Here is a 26,897-nt window from a genome sequence, read left to right as displayed (position 1 = left end):
AAATAGCAACTCACTCCAGTATTCTTGCCTGGGAAATCCCACGGACAGAGGAGCCTGGCAGACTACAATCCATGGGGTCGCAGAGTAGGACACGACTTAGCGCCTAAACAACAACAGTGCACTTTTGTTAATTCCTTCATGGTCTCTTTCCTCCATACAGATATTAAAACTATATTTTACAACCTACTGGCATGAAGATGAACATATCAAAATATTACACATTAAAATATTTTCTCAACTTAAAAGTTATCTTTTTTTCTCCCTCTCCTGATTTGAAAAGAATTTAAAACATTCTCATGGGTCCCTTAAAGTATGGTGGTCCCAGGGGCACTGATGGATAGGTTGGTCCTGTCTCTCTAGGAAAATCAGGCAGTAGATACGAAAAACTCTCCCCACTTTTCTGTTGTTGATCATCAGCCTTTGTGTCTGTGTTGAGCACCTGAGGCCTTGCTGCACTGTCCTTTCTGATGGACTACAAACCCGTTGGTTCTAACAACGTCCTCAAGCATGGAAGGACTCAGTGAAGTGATCCTGTGTATTAGGGTCCTCCAGAGAAACAGAACTAGTTAAGTCCCTGAGTTGTGAATGACTCTTTGTGACCCCATGGACTGTAGCCCACCAGGTTCCTCTGTCCATGAGATTTCCCAAACAAGGATACTGGAGTGGGTTGCCATTTCCTTCTCTAGGGCATCTTCCTGACCAAGGGATTGAACCCGCATCTCCTGTATTGGCAGGTGGATTCTTTACCACTGAGTTACCAGGGAAGCCATATATAAATATATATATATATATATATATATATATTTTATAAATATGTCACACACACACACATATATATATATATATATATATATATACACACACACACACACACTTGGCCCAAATGGCATGGTTTTTAAACCATGGTCCAGAAATGGCCTTAACATACTTAGCTAATTACTATCAGAATGAAACATTTAATAATCAATATGGACAAAACCATAATCACTGTGTTGGGCAGCTATTCCCCAAATTCTGTCAATTCTAAGTAAACCCAGGGAAAGGGTGCTCCAATATATGGAAAAAGGAGAACTGGAGGGAGCCATGACCGCCACTCCGCTGAGCAGCTTTTCATTCTCTGCTCCTCTGGCCCTCCCCTCGCAGTCCCTCCTGCAACTCATCCTCCTTGACCCACTTGTCAACCTGCAACTCTCTGGACTTCATCGTCAATCCTTTTTCTTCACCACATAGGACACCTTCACTGGTCTACTTCATGCTCTCCTGAGATTTCAACCATCTTCAGTAATTGATGGCTCCCCAGTCTGCATCTCTAGCTAGAGATTCATGCTTCCAACTGCCACTGAACATCACCTACGGGTCCTGTTGGTACTCCAAAGTCAATGTCATCTCCCTACCAGCACCATCATTGGCCTCAATAACTTCAGCAAAGCTTCCCCTACCCCAGCTCTCCCCCTGCCCCGTCCCTGCATCTCCCGTAATTGCTTGTCTTTCCTTCTAGATCCTCATCTGACACCATATCTTTACTCCAGCCATGCTTGCCTTCTTCCTTTTCCAAGCCTTTATTTACTACCCCATTTATTATTTACTCAACTATACTGTGAGCTCAATAGTTAGAAAGAGCATCTTCTACTTAATATCTCGAATTGTTCAGTTCAGTTCAGTTCAGTTCAGTCGCTCAGTCGTGTCCGACTTTTTGCGACCCCATGAATTGCAGCACGCCAGGCCTCCCTGTCCATCACCAACTCCCGGAGCTTACTCAAACTCATGCCCATTGAGTCGGTGATGCCATCCAGCCATCTCATCCTCTTTCATCCCCTTCTCCTCATGCCCCCAATCCCTCCCAGCATCAGGGTCTTTTCCAATGAGTCAACTCTTCACATGAGGTGGCCAAAGTACTAGAGTTTCAGCTTCAGCATCAGTCCTTCCAATGAACACCCAGGACTGATCTCCTTTAGGACGGACTAGTTGGATCTCCTTGCAGTCCAAGGGACTCTCAAGAGTCTTCTCCAACACCACAGTTCAAAAGCATCAATTCTTCAGTGCTCAGCTTTCTTCACAGTCCAACTCTCACATCCATTCATGACCACTGGAAAAACCATAGCCTTGACTAGTCGGACCTTTGTTGGCAAAGTAATGTCTCTGCCTTTTAACATGCTATCTAGGTTGGTCATAACTTTCCTTCCAAGGAGTTAGTGTCTTTTAATTTCATGGCTGCAGTCACCATCTGCAGTGATTTTGGAGCCCCCAAAAATAAAGTCTGACACTGTTTCCACTGTCTCCCCATCTATTTCCCATGAGGTGATGGGACCAGATGCCATGATCTTAGTTTTCTGAATGTTAAGCTTTAAGCCAACTTTTTCACTCTCCTCTTTCACTTTCATCAAGAGGCTTTTTAGTTCCTCTTCACTATTGATTACAGGTACATAATTTCTTTAGAGCTTTATTTCAATCTTACAGAAAAGTTGCAAGAATAATCAAGTATATGCCACACTTAGATTCACCAACAGTGACAACATTTCATCACATTTGATCTAGTCTTTTCTCTCCGTCCATTACAATCACAACAGCTGAGTCATTTGTGAGTAATTTGCAGACATCACAGCCTTCAACCCCTACATACTTCAGCGTGTATTTCTAAGGACAAGGACATTCCTTTGCATACGGCTGTGAAATTCAAGAAATTTAATGATGACACCATACTATTCACCAATTATCTCAATAACATTCCTTAGAGCAATCAAAAATGTATCGCATGTATTATCAGCTATCATTAGTCTGTTGAATCCAGTTCTCAGCCTTTCTTTTTCTTTTATAACATCAACAGTGAGATAAACTGACATATGGCTCCTGGCATGATGCTCTGAGAAACACACAATCTCTCATATAGGATCACCGATAAATGCCAAAAGTGATTAACTTGAATCTAAGGATGAGGAATCATGAGACACACCTAAACTGAGGGACTTGCCACCAACTGTATTCTTTTTTAAATTGGGGCATAGTTGCTTTACAATATCGTGTTAGTTTCTGTGTACGACAAAGTGAATCAGTCATATGGATACATATGTCCCCCCACACCTTGGACCTCCTCCCTTTCAGTTCACACAGAGAACTGAGCTGAGCTTCCTGTGTATACAGCAGGTTCCCACTAGCTACCTATTTTACACATGGTAGTGCACTCTTTCTAAACACACTTCCCCTAGGGAAGCTATTTCTAAAAACACTCCCTCCCAGCATCACTAACAATTCAGCACACATGTCATCTCCTGGGAGAGTCATCTGGGCCTACCCTATCCAAAGCCGACCCTCTACACCCGTCAGTCTTGATCCTGTGATCCCCCTTTAGTGTTAACCACACTTTGAAATTACCTTGTTTATCCATTTGTTTATTTTTGTTATCTATTTCCCCCCACTAAAATGTACCATTTATGAGAGTTGGACCTTATCTAAAACAGCACCTGTTTTAGAATTGACCCTCACTTTTTAACTGCTGAAGCAAAGAATTTCCCTATCTTTGGTGCCCTGAGACTCAAAAAACATTCACCACATGGGTGACTCAATCTATGTATGATTCACCAAGCAGAGTTTTTTTGGTTCAGGTTTCCTCCCACATTCTCATTTTTGCTTACTAAATAGTCACAAAATTTCAACATCAAGACTTCCTTTTTGCTTCTCCACTCTACCCATTTCATTTACCCTGAAGTAGAAAAGACTTTAGTGGAAATGTGACAACTAGTCGGGTCTTGACATTGTTCCCCTTTGCACTGACATTGAGATTAGATAATGATGACCTAGAAATGCTGAAAAATATGTTTCCGTACAAAGCTAACGCGGAAGAGTCAGGAGGGACAGCATAAGAATAAATTTAGTCAACAAAAAGGAAGTTAGTTCAGTTACTCAGAAATAGAATTCATGTATTTCCTTTTACTAGCAATATTTAAAATATTTTATTCAAGCACTATCTAACATGTAGAGATAGAAGCCATAATCAATTGTAGTGCTGGTATCAATAAGAGAAAGAGAACAGGGCTGCTGGTCCACCTCGGCAATGGCTTTGAACTTCTCTGCCTTAGATCAAAGCCACCAAAGCACCAATTTCAAAGGAAAAAAATTGGAAGCGAAACAAAGAAAAAAGAAATCTTGGGGAAAGAACCTAGCATAAATAATTCTAAGTACAGCAAATGTTACTCCCTTTTTCAATTAAAATTTTAAATTGTCCTTGAACACAGAAAAAGTAAGTCTTTATAATTAGTCAACTTAATTCAAGTGCAAACCAAGAAGCACTCACTATTGTTTCAAATATCCTGTACATTGCACTTTAAGTAAAGATTCACACCACCTTTTTGAAATACGAAAGGAAAACCAATGGTGCTCTCTGCTTGGTGTTCAAAAAGTTCTTTTATCCACCTGTTATTTGAGTGTTTCCCCTCAGCCAGGTGGTCCAAGAATAATTCGATATGAAGAGAAACTAAGTGTGGCAGTTTTAAACTTGGATATACAAAAGAATTAACTGCTTGTCATTCATTTTTTAAACTTTTTATTCTGAAGTTATTTTAGACCCAGAAAAAGGTTACAAGATTAGAACAGAAAGATTCTGTGTACTCTTTACCCAACTTCCCCTAATGTTAACTACTTACATATCCGAGACATGTTAAAACCAGGGAATTAACTTTGCTATAATACTATTAACTAAACCTCAGATCTTATTCGAAGTTCGCGAGTTTTCTAATCATGTCCTTTTTCTGGTCCAGGGGTCAACCCAGGCTCTCACATTGCTTCTAGCTGTCTTGTCTCCTTCAGCTCAGTTCAGTTGCTCAGTCGTGTCCGACTCTTTGTGATCCCACGAATCGCAGCACACCAGGCCTCCCTGTCCATCACCGACTCCCGGAGTTTACTCAAACTCATGTCCAGCAAGTCAGCGATGCCATCCAGCCATCTCATCCTCTGTTGTCCCCTCCTCCTCCTGCCCCCAATCCCTCCCAGCATCATGGTCTTTTCCAATGAGTCAACTCTTCGCATGAGGTGGCCAAAGTACTGGAGTTTCAGCTTCAGCATCAGTCCTTCCAATGAACACCCAGGACTGATCTCCTTTAGGATGGACTAGTTGGATCTCCTTGCAGTCCAAGGGACTCTCAAGAGTCTTCTCCAACACCACAGTTCAAAAGCATCAATTCTTTGGCGCTCAGCTTTCTTCACAGTCCAACTCTCACATCCATACATGACCACTGGAAAAACCATAGCCTTGACTAGTCGGACCTTTGTTGGCAAAGTAATGTCTCTGCTTTTTAATATGCTATCTAGGTTGGTCATAACTTTCCTTCCAAGGAGTAAGCGCCTTTTAATTTCATGGCTGCAGTCACCATCTGCAGTGATTTTGGAGCCCAAGAAAATAAAGTCTGACACTGTTTCCACTCTCTCCCCATCTATTTGCCATGAAGTGATGGGACCAGATGCCATGATCGTTTTCTGAATGTTAAGCTTTAAGCCAACTTTTTCACTCTCCTCTTTCATCAAGAGGCTTTTTAGTTCCTCTTTACTTTCTACCATAAGTGTGGTGTCATCTGCATATCTGAGGTTATTGATATTTCTCCCAGCAATCTTGATTCCAGCTTGTGCTTCTTCCAGCCCAGCGTTTCCTTAGTCTCTGCCAAACATGACCTGGACACTTTTGAAGAGTACTGGCCAATTACTTAACAGAAAATCCTTCAAGGTGGGTTTGTCTAACGTGAAAAAGCTGGCTTGAAACTCAACATTCAAAAAATGAAGATCATGGCATCTGGTCCCACCACTTCATGGCAAATAGATAGGGAAACAGTGGAAACAGTGACAGACTTCATTTTGGGGGGCTCCAAAACCACTGCAGATGGTCACTGCAGCCATGAAATTAAAAGACACTTGCTCCTTGGAAGAAAAGTTATGACCAACCTGGACAGAATATTAAAATGCAGAGACATTTCTTTGCTGACAAAGATCAGGCTAGTCAAAGCTATGGTTTTTCCAGCAGTCATGTAAAAGTTGGACTATAAAGAAAGCTGAGTGCCAAAGAATTGATGCTTTTGAACTGTGGTGTTGGAGAAGACTCTTGAGAGTCCCTTGGACTGCAAGGAGATCCAACCAGTCAATCCCAAAGGAAATCAGTCCTGAATATTCATTGGAAGGACTGATGCTGAAGCTGAAACTCCAATACTTTGGCCACCTGATGCAAAGAACGGACTCATTGGAAAAGACCCTGATGCTGGGAAAAACTGAAGACAGAGGAGAAGGGGACGATAGAGGATGAGATGGTTGGATGGCATCACTGACTTGATGGACATGAGTTTGAGCAAGCTCTGAGAGTTGGTGATGGATGAGGAAGCCTGGTGTGCTACAGTCCATGGGGTTGAAAAGAGTCGGACACAACTGAGCGACTGAACTGAGCTGAACTCATGATCAGATTGTTATCAATAATTTTTAATTGTATAAAGCCCTTTTTTATTTGAAACAAGAAAAAACATTTAATTACTTATCTAGTTCAATCTCTACCAATACACTTTCTAGGACATGGTCCAATTGGTTGTTTCATAGTCCAAAAAGGTATTTATTCCCTTGAGCAAAGAAAAAAAGTCATCTGGTTAACTTCTACAGCCATATGTAGCCCAACTATTTTATATCCTTTTATTCTTCTTCATAATGACTTAAACATTTTTGTATTTTTAGCTTTTTAATAGTTCCCTTACCAAATCTTTGTCTGGTGTATCTCGCCGATACATACAGAGGTATATTAAAACTGTTCTACTGTAGGGGTACATTTGCCTATGTCTCCTCAGAGATTTTTGCTTCTGTCTATTTTGGATTTATATATTTTGAGGCCATTTTATTAGATGCATATACATTTAGAATTGTTGTAACTTTTTCTGATAAATAATAATTTTTATCATTATGTGGCAGTGATATAATTTGTATCATCATTGTGACTTTCTTTACCTCTAGTAATGCTTTTTTGCTTTAAAAGTATTCTGTATAGTATTATCATATCCAATAAGGTTTCCTGTGCTTACTATGTGTCTGGTAAATCTTTTCAAACATGTTGCTTTCAATCTTCCCATATACTTTTGTTTAAATATGTCTTTCATAAATAACATACACCTGAATTTTTTTAAAAAATTCTTTGACAATTTTATTGGTTAACTGAGCATTTAATCCATTTACACTTATTATAATTACTGATATATTTGTATTTCTTTTCATCGTCTTTTTTTCTTTTACTTTGCTTTTTCTGTTTCTTTCTCTCTCATTTCTTACCTTTGTGGGAGGCTTCAGGTTGTTTTCCTTTATACCTAGAATACCAAGGCTTCTGACTTAAATTCACATGAAGACATTTGATTAGAGTCAGATCTTTTCTTAATTTGAGTTTGATTAAAAGGAAGAGAAAACAAAAAAGAACAGAACAAATCAAAGAGAAAGGAAATGGAATAAAGTGGAAATGGTTACTACTTCACACCCACTAGGCTGACTACATGGGGAAAAAAGAGTGGGAGAAAGAAAGGAAGGAAGGAAGGAGGATGGGAGGGAAGGAAGGAGAGAGTGAGGATGTGAAAAAGGAAGGAAGGGAAAATACAAGTATGGACAAGGATGTGGAGAAATTGGAACATCTGTGCATTGCTGATAAGAATGTAAAATGGTGCAGTTACTATGGAAAACAGTAAGGCAGTTCCTCAAAAAAAATGAAAATTGGGGACCTTGCTGGTGGTCTAGTGGCTAAGACTCGCACTCCCAATTCAGAGGGCCCAGGTTCGATCCCTGGTCAGGGAACTAGATTCACAGACCACAACTAAGAGTTTGCATGCCACAATTAAAGATACTGAAACCTGCAACTGAGACCCAGTGCAGCCAAATAAATAAATATCAAAAAGAAAAAACTTTATAAAAAATTGAAAATTGAAATACTACATAATCCAGCAATTACAATTCTTATACTCAAAATAACTGAAAGGAATATCTTGAAGATCTGTTGTATACCCATAGTCATAGTAGCATTATTCACAATATAGTCTAAGTGTCTTTGTACAGAAGAATGGATAAGCAAAACATGACATATACATGCAATGGAATATCATTCTGCCTTCAAAAGGGGAGAAGTTCTAATGCACGTACTATTAATAATACAACATGGATGAATGAATGAACCTCAAGGGTACTATGCTAAGCGAAACAAACCAGTCACAAAAGGATGAATACGGTATGATTCCACTTAAACGAGGTGCCCAGAGCAATCAAATTCAGACACAGAAAAAGAATGGTGGTTGCCAGGAGCTGGGGAGAGGAGGGCATGGGGAGTTACTGTTAAGTGTGCACAGAATTTCAGTTTGAAAGATGAAAAGAGTTTCAGAGATAGATGGTGATGATAGTTGTACAATAAAGCAACTGTACTTAAGGCCACTGAACTGTACACTTAAATTTTGCTAAGACAGTAAATTTTATGTTATGTGTATTTTACCATAATTTTTTAAATGTTTGAAATGGTGAGGAAATAAAGAAAAACTGACTTTACTTCTTTCATAATTATACACAACCAGTTTAAGTCCTCTTTCCTTTGAAGAACTATAGCTGCTGATAGGCCGTGTTGCTATTTACCTTTGCTTCTCATAACAACTCCATCGGGCAGCTATTCTAACTCACTCTTGTTTCACAAAGAGGAAAGCAACTTGCTCAAATTCCCAACAGTGATGTATTCAGTCACCCCGTTAGCAGCATTACATATATTGACTGTGAATCCCTAAACCACGCTATGTCATAAGCTTTATGATCCCATGTTGCAGATGAAGAAACTAAGTTCTGAGACATTGTCATTTTTTTTTTGCTCAAAGTGTCACAGTTAAGTGGTGTAATCAGGACTGCCTGAACTCATAGCTAATACTTCTAGTCCCTGCAGTATTCTACTTCCTCATACACTTGGTTATTATCCCTACTTAGTATTTTAATCTGTTTTTCAGTGCATAATGGTATGGCAGAGAAAGCACTAAACTTTCAAAAGAAAGATATTTAAGTTACTGTCCATTATTTGCTAACTGAACAAGCTATATCTTGTGTATAATGGGAAATTCCTGCTCTGCCTATCTGAGTTGTAAGATTGTCTCAGATAAGTATTTTGGAAACTGAAAAAGTAATTACAGTAAATGCTGGCATTTTGCTTCTCAATAAAATTTAGGTCTTTCGGGTCAATTAACGTCTTGGGCTTGGGGGCTTCCCCAGTGGTCCTGTGGTTAAGAATCTGCCTTGCAATTCAGGGGACACCAGTTCGATCCCTAGTTCCGGAAGATCCCACATGTCATAGGCGACTAAGCCTGTGAGTCACAACTGCTAAGCTTGCTCTCCTAGAGCCCAGGAACCGCAACAAGAGAAGTCACCGTGATGAGAAGCCCATGCACCCAGACTTGAAAGTAGTCTGGCTCTCCAAAACTACAGAAAGCCCGAGAGCAACAACGAAGCCCCCGAGCAGCTAAAAATAATTTTTTTAAAAGTCTTGGTCTTGGTGGATATTTTCCTTTATGTAGGTGGTAAAATTTACCCTAAAAATCTCAGTATAAATCAGTAGGATCATTCAATATGATCATTTATTTATTACTAAAACGTAATTATTTTTTCCACCTTTACAGTAGAAAATGGGCAGATGCCACCAATTAGGAACATCACCAATAGTGGGACAAACTGACACCATGTACCTCCCGCTCTGATGAACTGAGACACATCACTTAGTATTCCTACCAAAAATCTCATCATGAAGAACAATCTGATAAACCTATTTTACAGAACAAGTGACCTAGATCTTGCAAAAATATCAACGAAGACAAAGAAAGGCCGAGGAACTGTTCCAGGTTTACAGAGACTAAAGATAAAGCTAAATTCAATGTGTGATCCTGAAATGAAAAAAAAAAAAAATTGCAGTAAATGGCATTATTAGGACAACTGGCAAAATAGCAGATAGTGGGCATTATATAATATTATTATAAGGATGTTAAACACACCGAATTTGATCATTGGGTTTTGGTTAGAAAATTCCCTTGTTCTTAGGAGACTCACACCAGAGTATTTTTCAGGGATGAAGGGCCATGAGGTCTGTAATTTACTTTCAATTTGTTCCCTCAAACAAATATAAGCAGTACAAAAACTCTACATACTTACGCATGGGCTAATATTCTTAACGCACAAAGGATACAAGATAGGGACAAAATATGTAAATTTTCTAGTGGAAGAAAAACTAACTTTATTTGTACAAGATGGCACTAGTTTTCCACAAATACATCAAGAATCAAAAAAATCTAAATAGAAGGAAGGCACTATCTGGTCAGATGTAAAGGCAGCCATCAAAGCTGCTGAATATTAGAATTCCCTACAGCTTGAGAATCCAGCCCAAGTTTTGAATTGTTAAGAGCGTGCCCCAGGGATTTTTGTGGTCAGCTGAGCTGAGAACACCTCTGGGGTCAGCAAGCAGTTCGACTGAATAGAGTTCCCCCTCGTGGGGAACCTCGGACACACGCTCTGCCGGGTGGGCCCCTGCGCGGGGTCCAGCAGGGGACACTTAACCCAGGCTGAGCCGGCAAGTCCGCGATGCCCACCTGGGAAAAGACGCGTAAATGGATCCGACGACGGAATGACCGTTTCTGAAATGATTAGCAACGAAAAGAGCAGCGACTTCCCTCAAGACTGTAGTATTAACCTTACCATCTCCGGTTTTGAAGAAACTGCTCTGAGCCACGTCTCTCAGTAGCTAAGGAGTTTAAGATAAAAGCAAGAAATTCTTGGCGCCGGGGCGGGGGTTCGGGGAGGGTCTACAGGAGCCAGATACACCGTTTTGAGAATGTCACCCGTGTGGATGACCAAGAGACGCGACTTGGTACAACCTCAAGTTCAGCCGCATTTCACAAACTCACGACCTGCCCCCTCACTTCCTCAAATTCGCCGGTCGCTGGCACTGCCAAGTCCCTCTCCGACGCGGGGACGTTCCCACCACGATCCACCCGGGCTACCGAGAGGAGAGCTCGCCGGCGAGGAGCGCCGCGCGCAGCCCGGGCCGAGCCTCCCCGGCGCCCTCCCCAGCAGAGACCGACCGCCGGCGCCGCCCCGGCGCGCGCCCGTGGGCTGCGACGGTACCTCGGGCGCGGGCGGCGAGGCGCCGAAGGCGGCGGGGCCGGTGGGCGGCGGGCGCCGCGGGCCGGAGGAACTCATGGCGGCCGGGGTCCCGCGGCGCGCTCGGACCGGCGGGCGCGTCTCCTCGGGCAACCGGTAAACACTGCGGCGGGCCGGCGGGGCCCCGGACGCTGGCGGGGCCCCGGACGCTGGCGGCGCCCGCGGGACCCGGAATCCTCGGCCGGGCTGCGAGGCGTCCGGGCCCCCGAGACGCGCCCGGGGGGCGCCGGGCAGACCCTGATCCTCCCCAAGTTGTCCCGGGGGGCGGTGCGGCGCGGCGGCCGAGCGGCCCCATCCGGCCAGGAGGAGGCTCGGCCGGGCCAGAGCCACCGGGGCCGGCGGGGCCGGAGGTCGGTCCTCACCGCCGGGCTCCCGCGCGGGCGCAGTTCCGGGTCTTGTCCTCGGGTCAGGGACTAGTGACAGCGAGGGGACAGGGGCGGGGGAGGGGTCCGTGGTAACCGTGCTGGCGGCGTGCGCTGTCCTGAAGGTGCATGAGCATTTATTTAGCGCCCACTGTGTGTCAACGCTTCTGCTTCTTCCGGCGCCCCGGCCGCCGCCGCCTGGGTGTGCAATCCGTGCAGCTGCACAGGCCCTGCGCTTGTTTTAACTCCACTCTTGAAATTCTTAGTGATTTTTGAACAGAGGGCCCTACATTTGCCTTTTCTACTGGGACCTGCAAATCATGTAGTCTGTCCTGGTGAGCAGTGCCTTCATTTAACCTTCTCAACAACCCTGCAGGGAAATATAAATAATAGTAAGACTAGTGTTGCTAACAGCCACAGCTTCTAGTTATAAAACAGTTACATGCGTCCTCTCAAGAGCTGTTCTAAGTGCTTTCCAAGTATGATCTCATTAGTAAAAACAATATGAAGTGGATGTTAGAATAATCCATTTTTAAGCTGAGGAAACAATCACGGGGAAATGAAATAAATTGTCCAAGAGTGTATACAGCTGGTCAGTGGCGGAATGAAGATCAGACCCCAGACTTTAAAGCACAGAGAAGGGGAGTCACCTGCCTTAGGTCCCACTGTTTGTAGCAGAACCTCAAATGAAACCCACATTCACCCCACTTGAAGGCCCTTGGTAGAACTCCCTGTGTGCGCTTCTAAAATTAAATGAAATCAAAGATATGGCAACTCTTCTTGAATTCCATCCAACCATCCTCCATGCATTCATTATTATCTCTGAGAACTTCTTGGCCTCAGATGATGTCTTTTGATTATATAGTAATAACTGTCACCTGTCCAATCCAGGATGACCACAATGCTTTCACTGGAAGCAACATTAAAAAACAAAATCCTTTAATGGAAACTAAAGCTGTCAGAACTCGCCTCTTAATAGTATAGTTTGTAGAAACATTCTTTTCAATTGCAGTTTTTCCTTGAAGTACAATTACTACACACTTGTCAAATTTTCAGTGAAATGACACTGCCCAAGGAAACACAAAAGCTGACACAACCTCAAGGCAACTGGAAGAGGATCTGAAAAAGTCCCTTCTCTATTTACATCTAATGGTTGCAGAGTTCAACTTCATAAAGCCTAATTCTGGTCACTCTGGTCAAACTTGTAACTCTTCTTCATCACACCAGAAGATATGAATTTACACAGTCTTTAAAAATCAGTGTTGGTCACCAAGAACCTACTCTATAGCAACACATGGAACTCTGCTCAATGTCATGCGGCAGCCTGGATGGGAGCAGGTGCTGGGGGGAGAATGGATACATGTATACGTGTGGCTGAGTCCCTTCGCTGTTCACCGTAAACTATCACAACATTGTTCATTGGCTATGCCCCAATACAAAATAAATTTATTTTAAAAAATCAGTATTGGTGATGAATGTGTTAGTTAAAAGGATGGGAGAAATCCTTTTACAACATATACTTACATCAGGTCATCACTGTGCACACTTTATCTTACAGTTTTGTCAATTATATCTTGATGAAGCTGGGGGAAAATAGAATAAAAATTTGAATCAGTGTTAAACAGATTTTTCTCCATGCGGAAAAAAATGTACTTTCATGGTAAGTGGGAGCAGAAAAGTGCCTGCCCTGACCCCCACCTGGAGGCCTTCAAACTTTCTGGGATGTTAAGACATGAACCAAGTGATTCTTCAAGGTAATACCTGATGATGGTCCTTTGAGAATTGAAAGAAGGACTCAAGCCTGGATGTAGGTCTGAGCTGGACCCTGTAAGAGACTACAGTTTGGGACAAGCTGGTACTATGGTGATAGAAGACCCAGGCTGGCAGTGGGGGAACTCTGGGTTTGATGATAGTTTAAGCAAGGGAGGGATATAAAAAATATTCCTGCCCAGATTTCTCACAAAACTGCATGTGTGGGCAACATATCATGGTGTGTAATGTCTCAGCACAGACTTCTATTTTTCTTTATCATAACTACAGAGCAGGCAGCTGCCAGCAGTGTGAACTAGTCCACTTCATATAACTGCTTTTTTATAGAAAAGGGACGCTCTTAATTAGATTCCAGGCTAGTGTATAGAAACCATTCCACTGGGGGCCAAGTTTTTAGCAAGAGTTGGTTTATAATGTATTAGTTTTTGGTGGACAACCAAGTGCTTCAGTTTTATATGTATATACTTTTTCAGGTTCTTTTCCATGATAGTTTATTACAACTTAGTTCCCTGTGCTATTTAGTAGGTCCTTGTTGATATCTATTTTGTATACAGTCGTTTAGGTCAAGGACAATGTTAAGGCTACAATCAAAGGGCAACAGTAAGTGGGATATGTAGAAGGCTCTAGAGGGGAGTCGAGGAGGCCTTCGGGAGGGGCCGTCACAGGCCAAGTGAGAGCTGAGACTGTCCTGAGAGCTGAGACCGGGAGTGGTGATGGGGGGCGGGGGAGATCTGGAGGTGGACTCCACTGGAATCTGAGGTTACCAGCCAGGCTGAAAGCCCAGTGAGGCCTGAAAGGCAGTGAGGAGATAAAGCTGAAGGAGGAGGAGGAGAGAGAGTTCGGTTTAGGACACATTTAGCCTGAGGTGCTGATAGGGGAAGGCGAACAAATATTTTGCAGTTTGGGAACGGGAAGCCCTGGGCACGTCCAGCTTAAACCAGAATTTCTACCTCATTCTTCTATCATGTTACAATCCTGAAATATGTTTAGAAACCTGGAACACTGAAACAGATGTTCGATAAACATGATATCTGAGACAAGATTGAAATGCCTCATCAGTAGCTCTGGGAAGACATTAAGATCTGTATCTCTGGCACTTGGGCTTTTATGTTGGAACTTTCTTGGGGTTTTGGAAGTTAATTTCTCTGGTTTCTTCCTTACGTTTGTTTGCTTGTTTGTCTTGCAAATATATAAGTTTCTCATAGGAAAAATCTATAATAAGATAACTTTGGGGACTTTCAATGTGTTTAGAAACCTGTCCAGAAAGCACTCCTATAACACTTTATTTGTCTAAAGATTGTTTTCAAGGAATATGTTTGATTTAAATATTTTCCTCAACGGCTGAATGAAATGTTGCCAAATACTGCAAACTGCTTTAGATATCCAATACAAGATGCCTTGGTGAAAGACAGACCACCAAAATCTAATACGTCTATCCTTCAAGTGACCACATTTAAAGGTTTTTTTCAACCATTCTCGGTCCTTTCTTAGACTTGCTTCAGTTGTTTTGCTGATTTCTATTTGATCTCTCTAATAATTAGTCCTTTTAAAAATTAATTTTTATTGGAGTATAATTGCTTTACAATGTGTTAATTTCTACTGTACAGCAAAGTGAATCAGCTATATGTATACATAAAATTAGTCCTTCTTTAGGAATGATTATCATTTTACTAATTCATCCTGAAGCAAATCCCTGTCCCTTATTTGTTCTAGTCTGACAACACGACTAGTTGTAAAACACCCTCTCACTGTCGCTTCCAAAGATCTTTATAAAGTTTCATACCATTTATTTTTAAAGTCTGTTTTCTTTTCCTAATACTTAAAGCTGTTTCCAACATATTTTTTACCTAAAATAAATATGATCCATTTTATAACCTTATGATAGGCTAAGCTTAGAAACTACTGAGAGCTCACTTTATAAAAAACAACCAATTCAAAGACCTTTGGTTTCAGCATTAAAATCAATGACAGACTGCTCTTTTTAATAAAAAAGTAAAATCCTTATTCAGAACTTAAAGTGCTTTTAAAAATATTTTAGCCAGGTAAGTAGAAGGTTCTGGAAAACACCCATGATAAATATATATTTTCCAGACTCATGTGATTTTCATCTGACTTTAAATTCAACATATTTCATTGATAATTCAATTTTAATCTGTATTTTTTCAACTAATCAAAAAGATTCGCTGTACACAATGCCATCCTCCAAGGCCTAGCTGAAGCAATTTTTCAGTTGTAAAGCTGCAAGTTTAAGAGTTTAATATTTCAGGAAAAATTTGGAGGGATTAATCCGGCAATCAATGTTAATATTTTTCTACCCCAAGGGGAGAATGAACTTACTGGCAGATTGTCAGAAGAACCACCTCATTGTGTGTCTCTTTATAGGAAAAGTGTCAACCAGTCAGAAGGATTTATGAAGTCTGGGATGAAGTAAGAGCCTAAGGGCCTCTTTCGCTCTCTCCTCCACATTCCCTTTGCAGCTATGGGTCTTTTCGTAAAGTCTTTCACCTTGGGCGTTAGTGTGTCAGAAAGAGTTAGGAGTCAGGATTCTTAAGAAAGTGGTTTACTTAGGAGTGCTCCTAGGACAAGGAGGCAACGAAAACAGGATAGGAGAAAACAAGCTACTCAAGCGTGTGGCTGAGCCTGGAAACTAACTTCCCACTTTGATGCCAGGGGACTGGCTCTTTGTACCTCTTACCTCCTCCCCCAGCCCCATCCCCAGCTCCAGTCTCAAGTCAGTCATCCATCGGCAGGAGGTCAAGTCTCCAGCGAAAAGGACAGCATTTCACAGCTGACATAGCAACTGTTGGGGGGAGGGGGGGGGAAAGGGAGATCTCAGCTAAGAAAAGGGGTTCCAGAAAAGATCACATCTACAACTGCATGATGCAGTTTCGGAAATAACTCTTCAATCTTTCTCCTTTCTCCATCCTTGTTATTGATTGTCTTAGACTGGGTTTTAAGGAGCTTTTCTTTGGGGGAGGTTGTGCTTTTTTTAATCTGGGCTTTTATACCAACCAGTCTGCTTCTAATTCATTTTTGAGCCAACACAAGAATTACTTTTTTTTTTTAACTGCAATCTGATGATTCCCAGGAGACACAGGTTCAATCCCTGAACTTGGAAGATCCTACATGCCATGGAGCAGCAAAGCCTGCGCCCCACAACTGTTGAGCCTGTGCTCTAGAGTCCAGGAGCTGCAACTCCTGAGCCCACTGGCCCTGGAGCCCGTGCTCTGCAACAAGAGAAGCCACTGCAATCAGAAGCCAGAGCACCGCAACTAGAGAGTAGCTCCCGCTCGCTGTAATTAAAGAAAAGCCCACAGGCAGCAACCAAGACCCAGCACAGCCAAATAAATAAAAATGTACAAATAAATGAATAAAATCGGCTTAAAAACTAATTGGCAGTATAGGTTTTTCAAGTGAGGTCCCTCTGTCTCCAAGTTCGCTACTCTTTGTAGATATAACTTGTTAGATAATATCTAACAGTCAGCATTTCTCAAAAGTTGAACTCTTCCACTCTGCCTGCTTTTTCTCCTATGCCACCTACCTACAGTTAAGGCTGCTGTATATGGTTGACCAGGTTGTACACTGCTCAAGGGCTGCACATTTTAAGGGGCACTCTCCGAAGCAGAGACATTTTTGCTATTTGGAAATATCTTTGTATTTTTATTACACTTAAAAATGTTGTGAAGATAGGCGATTTGTACATTTATTATGAGAGTTATTTCAACTGATAGAAGTAAAATGTCCTTTTAAAAGGTTAGATATGTACTAGCTACTTTGATCTATGAAGGAGAACTAACTTTGATAAGTGAATAATACTTACAACAGCTTGGGTTTCTAAATAAGAAGCTTGTTTTCTAACACATTGATCGGTTGTATATTTAAGTTTTACAAGTACAGTCAGTCCTATTTGTAGATTCCATATCTGCAAATTCACCTATGCACTGAAATTTATTCACAGCCTGAAAATCAATACTCATGGAGCTTTCTCAGTCATTCACAGACATGCACAGCGTGGTGAAATATTTGAATTAATGGCAAGGCTATGCTCTGTCTTCTTGTTTCAGCCCTCAGACTGTAAATAAGTGTTATTTTGTGATCTATTTAGTTCCACTTTTTTTTTTTTTTTTTTTTGTGCTTTGTGTACATGCATGTGTGTGACTTTGTTATTTTAAAAGTCTTCTAGACATAGTGTTGAAGTGCTTTCTAGTGTTCTTAAGCCGATAAGGCTGTGACGTGCCTCACAGAGAAAACAGCATTTTAGATAAGCTTCATTTAGACATGAATTACAGAGTTACTCAAGGCTGTTGGCCATGAGTTCAATGTAATGATTCAACAATATATATTAAAGTGTCTTTAAACAGAAACTCATGCAAAACAAGGTCATGTACTGATCAGTGAATGAAAATGCCGTGACGAAACACTCATGGAAACCTAAGCCCATATTTCCCCTGGGAGCAGTGGATCAGTATTTACTAATTCAGTGTTTAAAATGACTTTATAGAATATAACTACTGTGAAAAACAAACTGAATTCCACTGAATTGATCACTGATTAAATTTGACACTCACACTGCAGTTTGTATCATCTGCTCTTTGTTTTTGAATGGTATCTTGAAGTTTTTGATTAAAATCTATAAACATTTTCATTATGACAACTGTAATTAGATAATTTATATTTAATAATGCAATAATCAAATGGGATAAGTCAAATGTACTTTCTGCCAATTCAGTTACATGACCATGTAATTTGAATTTATAATAATATATTCTTGTTAAAAAATTATTCATATGAAGTAAAAATAGATTTTCCATAATACTCTATAGGTATGAAGTTTTCAAAATTTATCACACATGATGACATGATGAAAAAAAAATCTGTGAATCCTTGTTATTTTTTTCTCTCATGTATTTTTTAGTCTACGTATATTTTAAACTCTTTGAGGATGAAAAAGTGAAACAGAATAAAAATGAGTTGGAATATTTGCAGCATTTATCATGTCTGCTAAAAAGCAGGCCAAATGTTGCTTCAAAAAATAATAACTTTTAAGTGCATTTGTTCTGTGTTTATTTGGTATGATTTTAAAAATAAAATGAGTGTTACCAACAAAATAATGCAGGGATAAAAATTCACTGTGCATGAAAACATCAAAGAGATTATGAAATTCTTTGACGAAAAAGCAATGGTGTTTACAAAAATATTTCTGGTAATTGTGTAGCAATATCTCTAAAAGAGAGATTTATGATGCTGAAAGAGTATCACTGCTGTATCACTTCAGTTAGACATATTGCTTTAAAAATTAGTTAGATATATTGCTAAAAAATTTTTAAATCTACATATAGCTGGCAGATTTTTCTCAGATAAAAACAGCCCTCCTTCTTGGTAGCTGGAAGTAGCAGACTGATTACCCAGTGAAGCTCTGTAGGGTCAAACATTTTTCTTGCTTTAACAAAATTGGCAATCAGTAGATAAATCTTTGATTGAAATCAGATTATAAATGAGATCTAGTTGTTTTCATATATATGGGGAAGAAAGCACTAGTAAAGTATAAATTTGTGTGAGAAGTCTTGTCCTTTTTAAAAAAAAGTACCAAAAGTCCTTGAATTTATCTCTGGCCTTGGAGGCTTTCAAACAGGGGTAAACGGACAGACCCTGGAATCATTCTGTCTGGGATAAAATTCTGGCTCTACCACTTCGAGCTTTGTTTTGAACTTGGGCAAATTCCTCTAACTCCTTGGGCTTATTTCCTCATCTGTATTATTGTATTAGTTGTTCAGTCGTGCCCGACTCTTTGTAATCCCATGGACTGTAGCCTGCCAGGCTCCTCTGTCCATGGGATTCTCCAGGCAAGAATACCGGAGTGTATAGGGGTAATAACAGTTCTTAACCCATGGGACTGTTGCAAGGATTACATAAGTTAATACATGGTTAGATAACATGACCAATTCAATGGACATGAATTTGAGCAAACTCTAGGAGATAGTGATGGACAGGGAAGCCTGGCGTGCTGCAGGCCATGGGGTTGCAAAAAGTCCAACATGACTTAGCAACCGAACAACGACAAAGTGTCTAGTACAGAACCTGGGACAAAGTACAAAATAAGTGTTAGCTTTTAGCATTATTATTCTAAAAGACAGAAAAGAACATTTCCCCACAAGACACGGCAAAAAAAGACTGGAGAAGCAAAAGGTTTACACTTATGCTAAATTACTCAGAACTTTGGAAGACCACAAGCTTACATTTTTTTCCCACTACTCAGCAGATAAGAATAAATTCTTAAAGCATTTTCATTTCTTTTGGAAAATATGAATTTTAGAAAGAGGTTGTAGGTAGAAACAACAGAGGTACCTCATTTCTAAGAACTTAGAAATCAATTGACCTCAAGATATGAAAGCAACCAAAATGTCCATCAATAGATGAATGAAGAAGATATCATATATATAAAGTTTATATATATGCATATAAATATATACAAATTTTGTATGTTTATATATATTTATTTATGCAATAGAATACTACTCAATCATTAAAAAAGACTGAAATTTTGCCATTTGTGGCAACATGGATGAACTTAGGAGGCATTATGCCAAGTGAAATAATTCAGAAAAAGACAAATACTGTGTAATATCACTTATATGTGGAATCTAAAAAACACAACAAACTAGTGAATATAACAAAAAAAAGAGGTAGACTCACAGATATAGGAAACAAATTAGTGGTTACCAGTGGGGAGAGGGAAGTGAGGAGGGACAAAAGAAGGGTAGGAGATTAACAGGTACAAGTTAATAGGTATAAAACAGGCTGCAAGGATATAATTGTACAACACAGGGAATTTAGCCAGACTTTAAGTGGAGTGAAAGGTAAAGTGAAAGTGTTAGTCACTCAGTTGTATCCGACTCTTTGCGATCCCTTCGACTATCCCAGCCAGCCAGACTCCTCTGTCCATAGAATTCTCCAGGCAAGAATACTAGAATGGGTTGCCATTTCCCATTCCAGAAAATCTTCCCAACCCAGGGATTGAACCAAGGTCTCCGGCATTGCAGGTGGAGTCTTTACCATCTGAGCCACCAGGGCTTCATAAGTGGAGTATAAGCTCTTAAAACTGTGAATCACTATATTGTACACCTGTAACTTATATAATGTTGCTGCTGCTGCTGCTAAGTCACTTCAGTCGTGACCGACTCTGTGCGACCCTGTAGAAGGCAGCCCACCAGGCTCCACAGGCCCTGGGATTCTCCAGGCAAGAACACTGGAGTGGGTTGCCATTTCCTTCTCCAATGCATGAAAGTGAAAAGGGAAAGTGTAGTCGCTCAGTCATGTCCAACTCTTCACGACCCCATGGACTGCAGCCTACCAGGCTCCTCCGTCCATGGGATTTGCCAGGCAAGAGTACTGGAGTGGTTGCCATTGCCTTCTTACTGCATAACAATTATAGTTCAATTTTTAAAAAACCAATTAGCCTCATGTGATTAAACCAAAGTAGAGATATGCAAAACCCCTTATAAGGACACTATTTTCCCAGCCAAGACACTATAACTTAATTGAAAATAGTAACAGATACAAAGAATATGTAACCACAAGAGAGGTTATTAATAATCCCACAGAAGTTCAAGGGAAAGACAATGAACCCCAAATGTCATGACCATTTGATGGCTTTATTTCCCATCTAAATTGATAAATAGGTTTTCAAAGTTTTAAATTTCAAGAGTCTAACCTCACCACCTACAAACCTATGCACACCAAGTACCTCCCAGAGACCTGGCCTTCTCTCAGGACTATCATCCATCCACAGGACCTGTTGGGTGCTGAACACAACAGAACCCTGTTATCACAGTTCTGTTTAGTCAGGGCCACTCTGAGGCTTCCCTCGTAAGTCAGTTGATAAAGAATCTGCCCGCAGTGCAGGAGACCCGAGTTCGATTCCTGGGTCGGGAAGATCACCTGGAGAAGGAAATGGCAACCCACTCTAGTATTCTTGCCTGGAGAATTTCATGGACAGAGGAGCCTAGCAGGCTACAGTCTATGGGGTCGCAAGAGTTGGACACAACTGAGCGACTAAGTACACACTCCAAGACAGCTATGAAAATACGAATGCAGTTCTTTGGGAGTTTTTGCTCCCATGTGTTGAAGTTCTTGAAGGACCAATGTTAAATACTCCATCAAAAATTATGATAACTTACCAAACAAATGTTCCATGAAAAAAAAATCGACCTTCAAAAGCGAATATGGCTTCTAAATTAAGCAAAACCCCAGCTTCTTCTGGATCTTTAAAATGTCTTTATTATTTTGGAAAATCTTATGGCTTTGGGTGGGGGAGTGTGGGATTTTCCTGACCCCATTTTAGACATGCTTTGGGTTTCTTTTTAAATGATGCCAACTTTCTTTCAAAAAGCAACAAATAATTCTTGCTAATAAAAAGTTTATAAAAGTGGAGCGGGAAGGCTGTTCCTTTTACGCTCTGAGCCTTCAGTATCGATTCTAACTTCCTGCTGAGGTTTTCTCAAAAGTATTCAAAAACATTTCAATGATTTTTCTGATTCAGACCAGGCTAGATTTTATTACCAATTCGATTTAGCCAACCTTATGCATACATATAAAATCATCCTCATCTACTTTTCTCAACAACATCATAAAAATAAATGAGTCTAATTTTTGGAAAGAGATTATAATCTTCTGCTGATTCACAGATTTGACCTCCATTAAAGTACCCTCTTTATAAGCTTTCATTGTGAGTCGTAAATTTCCTTGGTCTATAAAACCCCCTCTAATAAAAGAGAAAGAGAAGGAAGCAAGTTACAGGAAGTTGAGTCTTTGCCTAACCATTTTTTAAAGAAATCAATTCCTCAGCCTTTTCAGAGACAGATGTCTCTTGAGGTGGTTCTGAAATACTGATTTATGAGTTTAAACTGCCTTTATTTCGTTTGGTAAATTAGCCACAATTACTTAATACCTGCTCTTGATACACAGTGGTGATCAGACTATTCAGTGAATTCAAAAGAATAAAAAGTATGTAAGTCTAATCTTGAGAATTTTCTGGTTAACAAGGAATGATGAGTTGCAGAAAAGAGAAAAACCATAAAACACAAACCACAATTAGTCACCAAGCAATACTGCAGACATGGTATGTCCTCACGGCTGGAATCATAAACATATTTGATGGTAGGTTGGAAAAGGCTTCATGAGGCAGGTGAGTCTTCCCAGAACTCTGAAAGGTAAAGTGAGAAAAAGTCAGAATTATCCCAGTTCCTTGGCACATCAGGCTTCAGCCATTTTGTAATGTACGTGTGAGCAAAACTCTCTGAGGCAGTCCTCACACATCTGTGTTCACACACAGTCACAGACACTCAGACACAAATTCAGCCTGATTTGTCCCAAGGTGAAAACATAAACACAAGGCTCAGATTTATGTTTCTCAGTTTTTATATCGTGATCATGTATGTGTCCGGGATAGGCTAGCTGTTCACCAAACCTGGTTAGGTGTAACTTTGAATTTCTGGCCTTTGGTATGTGGGCAGAAGTAAAGTATATCACTCTCAGGTTGGGTCCATTAAAACTTCCTGTGGGATGCTGTATGCTCTGTCTTCCCCTGTCTTCTGGCTAGATCCTGAAACCTGAATGACCTCCAAAACCACAAATTAAACGAGGTAGAACCTCCATCAGCCTGGATCCCTGAATGTCTGCAGAGAGCAGATAACCCCATCACCTCCCCGCCACACATTCCAGCTAATTGGACTTTCCATTTGTTAAGCTGTTGACCTTTGGGTATTTACCTTTTATGATAGCCAGCATAACCTTACCTATATAATGTCTCATATTTGAAAACAAAAACAGATATGTAATCCTGATGAATTTTGATGGGGAAGATTAGAAATTTATGAAAGAAGATGTATTATGAATTTATTTTCATTTTTATAAAAGTAAAAAATGAACCATTTGAACAGCAAATAAAAAACTCTAAGTGTAGATACAGTTAGAAGAAAACATGGAATGATACAATTATCTGAAGGTAAGAATTTTTTTTTATCTGGGTCAGATCTGTAATACAACTAGCTGTGCCCACCTGCTCCCCCGCCCCCACCCCTCTCCCACCAATGCCCTGGGGCCAAAATAGTTCCTGTCTTTTGGGGAAGACTAAGCCTCTTTATTCACTAAGTAAGTTTTGAGTGTAAGGTTTCCCACACAGTAATCCGGCTCCTCTTCTTTGTCCTGTGTCGCACTTCACTCCAGTGAAATTTTACAAGGAAGCAAATACGTAAAACAGATCATCCTGGCACTGCTCTTGTTCAACTGGCAGTTGAAAACACAGCTCCATGCCCAAACTGCTCCTGGTACTCCTGGAAACACCTTAACAAAGCCCCAGAGGCTCTTAGAAGCACAGTTTGAAAGCCGCAGCTTACAATAATTCAATTGCAAAGTATTAGGTACAGTCACACCAAGCATCCTTAGTTTCCAGAATTTATAATGCCCTCATTATCTGTCAGTTTATCTGTATTTTTAGAAATTATTTTCCAACCTATGTAAAGCTCTTAAGACAGTGAACTCCATTTTCCTCCAAAATATATCTTTACGTCCCTCTTTCTTCCATTTTTCTCTGTCATCAGCCTAGTTCAGGCCCACATTACGTGACTCCTTTGCCTCAGTTTCCCCCTGCTCTCCCAATCCATCCAGCACACTTTAAGAATGTATTGTCTGTCCGTGGGTAAAGAAGGTCCAAGATCAAATCTGCCTGTTCAAATGTCCCTGACCACTCTGTCTAAAATAGGCTCTTCTCCTTGATGTCAAATATATATCACCTCCTGACATCAAACCACTCCTGGGCTTGCTTGTTCCCGCTCTCTTGGCTTGTAAACTCTGGGAGGATAGGGTTTTTATTCTGCTCATTACTTCATCCCAACACCTAAAACAGTGCATAGCACATATTTATTGCTCAGCAAATGATTCTCTGAGTGAATAAAGGAAGCAATTCCCTCAGAGAGTTTGTAGCACCTATTATTACTCTGTTCAACTCAAAACCGTTCAGCTCTACTCAATATTATGTGCCAGCCTGGATTGGAGGAGGATTTCAGGGATGAGAGATCCATGTATATGTATGGCTGAGTCCCTTTGCTGTTCATCTGAAACTACCATAACATTGTTAATCGGCTGTACCTCAATACAAAATGTTTTTGGTGTTAAAAAATATAAAAAGAAATAAATTTTTGCTATAAGAAAAAAAAAAACCCATTCAGATCCCAACATTATTAAGGGACAGCTCCCTTTTGCAGCCTCATTTCCTGTCGCAGAATCTCCTGGATGTTGACTCTCACAACAACATGCATGAATCTCAAAGGCGTTATGTTGGTTGAAGAAGCCAGCCTCAAAAGGTTTGTATTGTATGATTCCATCTATATGACATTCTCGAAAGGACAAAACTATAGGACAAAGAACAAGATCTGTGGTTCCAGGAATTAGGAATTGAGGTAGAGGTGAATATAGAAGAACAATGTGAGGGAGTTTGGGGGAGGTAAAATTGTTCTGTGTGTTGATTATGGTGGTGGTTATGGATCTATACATGTCCTGAAATTCTTAGACTTGTACTCCAAAGGAAAGAAAGTCGGCTATAATTTTTTAAATAAAATAAATAAATATGCAAAAAATATTGTTTAGTCCTTTGGACCCTAAGATCCAGAGAAACTGAGTTTTTGCTGTTCCTACATCTTGCTCTGACTTTCCTGTCCTCTCCCATCCTCCAGTAATCTCCCATGAAACCTCTCCTCTATATTGCCTCCTATCTCTCTCTACCAGATTCTCCACATTGAAAATTTCCTACCACAAAACTGGGCTTCCCCGATAGATCACTTGGCAAAGAATCTGCCTGCAACGCAGGAAACCCTGGTTAGATTCCTGGGTCTGGAAGATCCCCTGGAGAAGGGATAGGCTACTCACTCCAGTATTCTTGGGCTTCCCTTGTGGCTCAGCTGATGAAGAATCCTCCTGCAATGCAGGAGACCTGGGTTCAATCCCTGGATTGGGAAGATCCCTGGAGAAGGAAAAGGCTTACCCACTCCAGTATTCTGGCCTGGAGAATTCCATGGGCTGTATAGTCCATGGGTCCCAAAGAGTTGGACACAATGGAATGACTTTCACTCACACTCACCACAAAGCTGCCAGATTGATTTTTCTAACACACGCCTTTTCCCACTTACCTCCTCAGAAACTCTCAATGGCTCCATGTTGCCTATAGCAGTGGTTTCCAAGCCTCTTTCTCCTTCTTGCCGATGAATCTTTGTTCAATTGGAATCTTTTTCAGGAGCCCAGTGTGCCGAACAAACCAATTTGGGGATTTCCCTGGTTCACCTAGCTGACAAAGGGTGGAGTTCTAGAACCCCTCTATAGTGCCTCCCTAGTGGTCAAGTGGCTAAGACTTCACGCTGCCAATGCAGGGAGTCAGGGTCTGATCCCTGGTCAGGGTCCTAAATCCCACATGCCACAAAAATCCTACATTCTGCATGCAGCAACTAAGATCCAGCACAGCCAAATAAATAAACAATAAAATTATAAAATAAATAAGCAAAATAAAATCACAAGTCAATGGATTTATAGCACATACAAAAAAGTGCCTCCCCATCGCTCCTTTCTCACACACAACCTCAAGTCCCAAAGTGCCTTCCCAGAACCCCAAGAACTCTCAGAAGCACAGATTGAGAACTAGTGGCCAATGGAACAAAGTCTAACTTTTGGGGAGACATTTCTGATCTCTGGGTTCAAACCCCAATCCAGACACTTACTAGCTGTGTTGAAACTTGTTGAAATTCTTTTGCCCTTCGGTCAAGTTAAGGTAATAATAAGGTAATAACTCTCTTGTGTTGATGTGGCATAGTATGTGAATTCTTTGGTAGGGTATAAAATGCTTTGTAAAATGTATGATAGAGTACTATTATTATGAGAGGCAGTGTACATCGTGGCAAAAACTATGGATTTGGGCCTATCTGTCTTGTTCAAATGCAGGTCCTGTTACTTGCTATCACTGGCAAATTTCTTATTCTCTCAGAATCTTACATCTTGTGTGTAAAATTAAGCATATATAGCATCACGTCCAGACACGAAAATCTCCAGAGGAAAACAAGGGCTACCTCCTTCCTTAAGCCCCCTTTTAAGCACAATCATTGGAAAAGGGAATGGTACCAACACAGGGAAGGTTCAAATAAGAAGGTGGCTATGCCAGGAAAAAAGAAGGGAAAATGACTTTTGTATTGTCTTCCAACAGTCTCAGCTTCAGTTTCTACTTTTGGAGTCCTGTTGCTAAGCCAGACTTCTCAATGTAGAAAAATATTCCTCCAACCCATAAAGAATTTCTGACTATAGTGCCAGCAGTCTACATAGGTGAATTTTTCAATCAATTCTTTTAACTGAAAATAAATTGCTTCCTTCGGTTCTTGCTCATCAACATATTTAAACATATTCTAATGATTTGTCTTAAATTTCCAAAATGGTTAAGCTTGCAAAAGCACTTTGTCATATTCAGTAAGTAATTGACCTGCCTGGAGTTGGGAGTTAACCATCTTACAGACAGGGATCAAAGGGAAGTTAGTCAGCCTTTCAATGGGTTATACAGAAATTAAT

At 40.6% G+C, this 26,897-nt stretch overlaps 1 protein-coding gene across 2 annotated transcripts in view; it reads right to left on the bottom strand.

Annotated features, from left to right (window-relative positions):
• Positions 1-11,217, bottom strand: part of CCDC170 (coiled-coil domain containing 170) — an 88,595-nt gene extending 77,378 nt beyond the window's left edge. The window contains exon 1 of one of the 2 annotated variants that reach the window (XM_061130107.1): positions 11,131-11,217. In XM_061130107.1, coding sequence (XP_060986090.1) covers positions 11,131-11,205 — 75 coding nt within the window. In that variant the 5' untranslated portion in view covers positions 11,206-11,217. Of the gene's footprint in view, positions 1-10,701; positions 10,975-11,130 lie in introns of those variants that run through there. The other variant, XM_061130108.1, reaches the window with a different exon arrangement.
• Positions 11,218-26,897: the final 15,680 nt, after the last annotated feature.

Source organism: Dama dama, chromosome 26 (assembly GCF_033118175.1).
Source record: "Dama dama isolate Ldn47 chromosome 26, ASM3311817v1, whole genome shotgun sequence".
Taxonomy (NCBI): Eukaryota; Metazoa; Chordata; class Mammalia; order Artiodactyla; family Cervidae; genus Dama; species Dama dama.
This window is presented reverse-complemented; position numbering and strand designations above follow the sequence as displayed.